Raw genomic sequence first — 7,598 nt, 5'->3', positions numbered from 1 at the left:
TAAATAAATAAATAAATAAATAATACTTTTAAACATTTTCCCCTCAGGGGTGAATTGACTATAAAAAGGGATGTAATTTTGCTCATAGAAGGCTGCACAAGCAAACAGACCTCAGTGCTGAAGCCGCTTTGATGGTGGAAGTATATGCCTTGGCTTCTTGGAGACTGACATGGAGAATTTGGCCCTGCTAGGGACTGTCACGTTGGTTGACCAAGCCCAGAATGAGTGGCCCCTGAATGTTGAAGGCACACACACAGTTGCCAACTCAGCCAGCGCTGAACTCCAACATGTTGCTTCTTGGGTGAATGGGTGGCTGATGCGAGGTTGTCCCAGGGGTTAATCCTCTCTTCAACTAGAGCAACCTTTGCTAAAGGCCTAGCTATAGCCCTTGGACTGCCAAGGGCTGTCACTGAGACAATGTACATATCACAGATATTACTGAATACAGAGGGGAACCACTTGAACAAGTATACAGCTATTGTGTGTTGGGTATAGTGAATTAGCATGTGACTATCCACAGCATCCTTGCTGGATTATCACCAGATCATAACTCCAAAGATCAGGTGTTACCATTCCTGGGTGTCATTGTTGATGAAGACAATGAGGTCATGCATCACAAATGACGGGCTTCCCCTCATTTTCTCACAAACATCTGTTTTTTATTTTTTAGTCCACAACAGAATGCTTGCGATTTGGTCCCAGTTCTGTTCTTTGATACCCAACACCATCCTGAGAGAAATACAAAAAATAAGATGATACTTGATGGATAGAATGTTAAGTTCATTGGGATAGGAACCTGGAGCAGTTAAGTTTGCAGGATTTAGGGGGTGAAGTGATGGGGAGCCTTTAATGTTCTCCTAAGGAGTCTCGACTCTGCTTTCTGTAGAAGCCTTGAAGCAGGTGGAGAAAGCAGAATCGAGGTCAGTGTTTTTAGAAGCTGCACCTGGAGAGCTTCACCTAGCTGCACCAGCTAGGATGTCCCGGTGATATCTTAAGAAGAGAGGGTTAGTGGGAGGGAAGGAGGGAAAGAGATAGGGAAGAAGGGAGGGAGGGAGAGAGAGAGAGAGAGAGAGGAGACTAAGAAGAAAAAAAGTAGAGAAGAACATGGAAATCGGTATCTAGGATGCAACTAGTGGTTCTCAACAGCAAGGTCTAGGAACTTTTAGATACAGTAAGTCACAGCCAGAACCTAAGCAAGTCCAAGCAGCGTGTGTTTAAACTACACTCTCTCTTGACTAATGGGTCATTACCATTAACCAGATGCAAAAGCATCCACCAAGCGTCTTTCCATCACATTGCTCACATTCTAGCGGGAGGTGATATGCACCAGGCAGAATTAGGAAATCTGAAAATGCTCTAAATGTCTTTCCCAGCATAAGTTAAAAACCACCACAACAACATATCATTCTTTTTTTTAAATATTTATTTATTATTATGTATACAATATTCTGTCTGCGTGTATGCCTGAAGGCCAGAAGAGGGCACCAGGCCTCACTACAGATGGTTGTGAGCCACCATGTGGTTGCTGGGAATTGAACTCCGAACCCTTGGAAGAGCAGGCAGTGCTCTTAACCACTGAGCCATCTCTCCAGCCCCAACATATCATTCTTAAAGATCAGCAATTGGTAACTATTAAAGGAGAAGGGACGAAATCAGAGAAGCATAGATTTCTCGGGCACTGAAGCCACACTGTGTGAGTCCTTTGGTTAGTGTCTTCCTCTCTCCTTAGATGCTCCACAGTAACCCAGTCTCACTCCTTCAGGCAATTCTTCTAAGTCTAACCTTAGAAAATCTGCTTCCTGTGTGTGTCTCACCGGGTCTTGAAGACTTTGAAAATGCATGTCTAAATTAAATCATCTATGTCATTTACTCAAATTTCACTGTATTTTCTTTTCTACTAATACTGAGAAATTGGCCCTGAAGTGATACTTTAATCAGAGAGGCTAGCATGAATGAATGGAAAACAAAATACAGATATTAGTGAGAAAGGACTAATTCACATTTGATCGTTACTCTGCTAAGGCACGGGGCAAGGTGGACTCATGAGGCAAGTGCATGCTTTGAAACCAGACGCTTATTTGATTTGCAACTGGTGTGTAAGCTGTGAAATTGTCAGGACCATATGTATCTTAGATGAGAAAGTAGGAAGTCAAGAGTTGCACTGCATAGGCATGGGCATGAGAGGCCATGTGGTCATAGGTGTGGGTCTCTCGGTCTCTGAATGTTGTCTGACCTTGACAATACGGGGAGACCTGTGTGCGTGTTATAGAGTGATGGGGGATCACAGTCGAGCTGAGGCCCTGTGGCGAAGAGTGCTGATGTATATATAGCCCAGACCAGTGTGAGGTTTGGGAAGTAGAGAGTCAGGGTAAGAATCACACATTTCCATCTAAGTGGACAGACTCAGTGGCAGGATGTGGACCACCATCTGCTCCGAGCGGTAAGTGAGCATGCACACCTCACCAGAACAAGGCCTGAATATAGAGCAGAATCAACAACAACATCAACAACAAGATTCCAATAGGAAATGCACTGTTTTGGGAAGTAAGGAGAGGACTCTGTTATTCTTTATGGAAAAAGATCAGGAAGAGCTGGGCTTACAGACTCATGAAGAAGACACTAACTTGTTCTTTGCCCCATTTTAGGAGTTCCCTGTGGGTTCACAGGAACTGCTGCTAGGTTTGTAGTACTGGATTGAATTATTAAGTCTAAATATAATTAAGTCTATAATCCGAGGTTAAGTCTGTGGATCCACAGTGATGCAACTTGCAGTAAGTAAGAACACAGGTCAGCATATGAGAGCAGGAACCTGCTCTGTCACTTGTTCACTTGTCACTGTTAACCCTCCCTAGACTTTGCTTCCTAATCTACTAACAGTACCCAAGGGTAGGACTACTAAGAAAATTAAATAATACAGCATACATCAAGACCCTAGCATGGCGCCTGCTACACCACTGCCTAGCTCAGAATGTGATCTGAGGTTCTTAACATTTTCAGATGTATCTGATGAACCTGTTTCTCTACACACCCATTGTTTCATCTGTCCAGAGTAAAAGCGTCATATATTGAGAAACAATCTCAACAAAATAAAAGACATATAAAAGCCTCATGGCTGATGCCAAAGGTTTTTTTTTCCTCTATGGTCAGGACCAAAGAAAAGTAGTTTTTGCTATTTCAACATAGTCCTGGGACTCATATACAGAGAAACAAGGCAAGAAAAAGAAATTAAAAAATCACCCAGATTGGGATGTTACAGTCAAATTACCTTTATTAAGCAATTGCATGATAAAAAAAAATTCTAATGATTCCACAAAAGACGTTAGAGTCACACACAAATTCAGTGAAAGTTTCAGAATATAAAACCAACACACAAAAGTCAATGGCATTTGTATATACCAACAACAAATAATTCAAAATGAAATTAGGAAAACAATTCTACTTAGAATACCATCAAAAACTAAATAATACACTTAGGAAAAAGTCAATGAAGAAAGGAAAGGACTCACACACCCAAAACTGAAATTCTGCTGAAAGAAATTAAAGGTGAGAAAAATAAATGGAAGGACGGTGTGTTTGGGGATTTAAAGGCTCACTGTCATTAAAATGTCAATACTACCCAGACAGTCTATAGATCTGTACAATGTCTACCCTAAAGTACTTAAAGAACGTCAGAGGACTGTGAAAGGCTAACACAGTTTTGAAAGTGAACAATCTTCAAGGCCTCCCATTTTCTAATTCCAAAACTCATTCCAAAGTTAAAGTCAAAACTGCATGGTAGCAGCATGAAGACAGAAATCTAAACCCATGGAACAGAATGGAGAGCCCAGAAATAAATCCTTCACTGTATGATCAGATGATCCTCAACAGATGTGTCAAGACCCTTCTGTAGGAAAGCACCGTATTCACCAAATGGAGTTAGGAAAACTTACATCCAAAGATAAAAAAGTGGTCCTGGGAGCTGATGGTTCAGCAGTTAAGGCACCTGCCACCAAGCCTGACAACCTGAGGTCTCACCCTGGGATCCAGAGCGAAGGGAGAGAACTGGTTCATACAGGTTGTCCTTGGATCTCCACATGCTCACCAAGGCATAACATGCTCCCCCAGCCATGTAAACAATTTAATTTACTAATAAATAAGAGATGAAATCATATCCCTACCTAATAAACAAAAATGAACTCAATAAGGATTATGGCATTGAATTGTGCTGTGAATTCTTGGATAATAACACTAAAAATACAGGCGTCAACAAGAAAACAATATGTGGAGCCACATCAAGCTTTAAAACGTTCTGTGCCCTGAAGGAGGACACGGTCACCAGAGTGAACAGAGCCTGCCGTGAGGGAGGCTCTGCCTTAGCAGAGCGGTCTTTGCCCAGCAGCTCTCAAGAGTGTGTTCAGCAGGTGAGGTGTGTACTGAAAGAAACAGCTCCGCTGACAGGACTGTATGTGTTGTGGAGGGAAGAAAGGACTGCTCTAGATGGGAGGTCAAGGAGGCCTCTCCAGTCCAGCCCTTCTCTCCACCAGCCTCCTACATCCATAAACCCATGTCCACCTGGGTACCCAAGAAGCGTCTCACACTCTGCGTCTTTATTCCTGGTTACGGGCCCCTCACACACCTCCTTCCTGCTGTCCCTCTCCTCTGAAGATGGCAGCCCCATTTTCCCAATTGCTGAGTCAAAGCCATGAAGTCTGCTCTTACTGGAAGCCCTTGTGTTGCATTCAGTGAGAAGAATATGCTTCTGAATTTTCAAGCCACGCAATCTATGATATTTAGTTAGGGCGGCCCAAGTTGACAAAGGCATGTAAGAAAAAGAACAGCTACGTGTGTGTGTGTGTGTGTGAATCTTAGTCTGCTTTTCTGGGATTCCTAACAGCCCTAATTGCATGTTGCTTCCTTGTTGTTGGAGCCACACCTTTCTTAGGGTTGGACTTAGGTCAGCTGCTTCCACACGCCTCTAATGTCTAACGGTGACTCTACCTCCCAGCGCTGCCACAGTACAGGAGTGTAAGAACTGTGTAACTGGAAGAACAAAGCACATTTCCTGTCGGATCCACTTTGCTGGTCGTGAGGGAAGGGCAGTGGTTTTCCCCACTCTGGGCTCACAATGAATGATACTCACTGCATGGACAGGAGCAAATGCCATGAAGTCCAAAGACTAGCCAAGGCTCTTTTTTTTTTAAAAAATCACGTTTACATATGTATGTGCACATCCGTGTGTCTTGAGTGCAGGTATGCGTTCACCTCAGTGAACCCATTACAAGCCCCAGGTGTCCATTCCCCCCTTATACCTTTGAAACAGGGCCTCGTTGTTGTGAGCACATGTGTGTGTGTGCCAGGTTAGCTGGGCAGTGAGCTTTCAGGGATTCTCCCGTCTCCACCTCCCATAGGAGGTATTACTTAGGAGTATTGGAATTACAGATATGTGCTGCCATGCATGCCTTTTACATGGGTCCTGGGGATTTGAACTTGAGTCTTCGCACTTGCACGGCCAAGGGCTTTTCTCACTAAGCCACCTCCCCAGCCTCCTTGCCATGGTTCTCAGAAGTAGAAGGTGAGTTTGCAGGGACTGAGCGGGAGTGTTGTGAGGGGTTAATAGCCTCAGAAACTGCCTCTGTTCTGTAGTCTAACTGACTCTTGTTCTTCTTCATACACACGTGTGTCTCTGGGTCACCCTTCTTCAAATTCTAAAATATCTGATTATCTCTGCTAGTTCTACTTCGATTACTGCTATCTACTTTTCCTGGTTATAGCAGAGCTCCCTAACTACCTGTCTTCTAGTCTGATGCCACCCTAGAAACTGAGCCACAGAGTTACAGCAAAACAGTTGGAGCCCCCCCAAAAGAGGGGCTTCCAAAACTCAGTCTCTGAGAATGACTACATTGCTGTTGTTTTGTCCTATTCGGGGAGCCTTACCCCTGGTCATATGTAATAATAAGACCCCCAATGAAGCCCCATATTGCTCAATGCTGAGTCTGTGATTGGTAGTTAATAACCACCAGTTGAAAGCAAGCAAGATACTCACTCCGAGGCCCCCGCCGGGCTGTCAAGCTCAGGAGGTTGGTTTCAGGCTCTTCCTCCATCATCTCTGGTTGGCCACTGCCTTGGAATTTGTCTGACACCATTTCCTCAGGGGTAGTGGCAGGTGGCTGTGAAGAGATGAGAGGTGTCTGAGATAGATGCTGTGCTTCATTAGCTCAGTCCCTTTCTTAAGATTCGGTGGGGTCACCGCAGAAGGGCCAGGCCTTAACACTTTCCATGCTGTTCACCATTGTTCAGGTCTCTGTTACCAGTCTGAGCAGTTACTAGGGGGCTTTCATCATAGTCTAATGGTACCCCAAAATAAGACAATGATTGCCACATTTGCTGGGAAGAAAGACATACATCTATGCAGGGAATCGCAACAGAACACTTCATCTCCAACCCCATATAGACAGGAAAGGACCGTCCAAGTGGCTCTGGCTAATCTGGGCTGATACTGTTTCCACACTGGGTGCTCTTGAGAATAACTTGTGGTGTTTTCTTCAAGTCTTGAGGATGCAGAAGTGGTAAGGATGCTTCTGTGCCAGGAAGACTAAAGCCCACAGTCAGCTCAGCCTGGCTATGAGCCCTAGGCAAGCATATACCTCCTTTCTCTGTAAAAGCGTTGTTATGCAGTGAGGATTGCAGCGCTGGGCTCTCTCTGTATGCTATGCTTGGGGAATTGCAGCACGGAGATTCAAATGGAAATAGAGCACTCAAAAGGATGGGGTCTTCTGAATAAAACCATAGGGGGATCAAGGCTCTAGAGCAGATTAAACAATCACAGGATGCCTTTTAAGTTGGCTTACAAAACTCAGCCACTGAGAGTTAGACGTTGCCTGTGGCTTTCTCCTGTTTGGTCCAAAGATGCCAGGCAGCTTTATCTTTGGTCACTCTCTGCTCACTAAGTGGCTCTAAAGTACTTTTAATCTGACCCCGCAGGGTCCCCTGCCCGGGGCTGCGGAGCAACAAACAGGCTGAACCTCAGCTAAAAGCTTCAGGACGTGATGTGGCTGTGAGTGTTCCTAAGTCCCTAGTCTCCTAGAGTGGGCAGCTGTGCTCTGGCAGCTTTTCTCAGCCCCCTACACCTTCCCCTATGGCTGGATTCAGCCTGCAGGAAAGGCAGACGGAGCTTTTGTCTTCTCCGCTTTCCCTAGTGGAAATGCGCAGAGTTCCGAAGAGCTGGCAGGAAGGTTCCTTCCGGACTCTCCCAGTCCCCTCTCCTCCTCCCAGGTCTACTCTCCCTCTCCTGGCAGTCTCATCATGTGACTGTTAGCTCAAGATGGCGCTCCCTTTCCCTCCCTCCCAGGCTCCAGGCAAGTCCTGGTCTACAACAGCCCCTTTCTTGCCTTTCTTCTTCAGGACGGCAGTTCCTTAATAAGGAAACTGAATTACCTTGCAGGGATGCTTCCAGCGAAGGACGCAGGAAACTCCTGCGGAGAGGTGGGGAGAAATGGCTGCAGGCTGGGGAGACAGGAGTTAACTGTGAATTTGGGACTTGGAGTAGAAGAAAAAGGGAGTCTCTTAAGATTTGTGATCCTGCACTGCCATCTGCTGCCTGCCACAGTCTATGACCGTCA

General features: G+C 45.2%; 1 protein-coding gene across 3 annotated transcripts in view; it reads right to left on the bottom strand.

The window, feature by feature from the left end:
* The window catches only part of Cc2d2a (coiled-coil and C2 domain containing 2A), a 76,543-nt gene that overhangs the window by 58,137 nt on the left and 10,808 nt on the right, over positions 1-7,598 (bottom strand). For 2 of the 3 annotated variants that reach the window (XM_005365982.3, XM_026788666.1), the window contains one exon: positions 6,023-6,146. In XM_005365982.3, coding sequence (XP_005366039.1) covers positions 6,023-6,146 — 124 coding nt within the window. Of the gene's footprint in view, positions 1-796; positions 887-6,022; positions 6,147-7,598 lie in introns of those variants that run through there. The other variant, XM_026788667.1, reaches the window with a different exon arrangement.

The sequence above is a fragment of the Microtus ochrogaster genome, unplaced genomic scaffold (genome assembly GCF_000317375.1).
Source record: "Microtus ochrogaster isolate Prairie Vole_2 unplaced genomic scaffold, MicOch1.0 UNK5, whole genome shotgun sequence".
Taxonomy (NCBI): Eukaryota; Metazoa; Chordata; class Mammalia; order Rodentia; family Cricetidae; genus Microtus; species Microtus ochrogaster.
The sequence above is the reverse complement of the archived record's forward strand: the minus strand, read 5'-3'. Positions and strand labels throughout refer to the sequence as shown.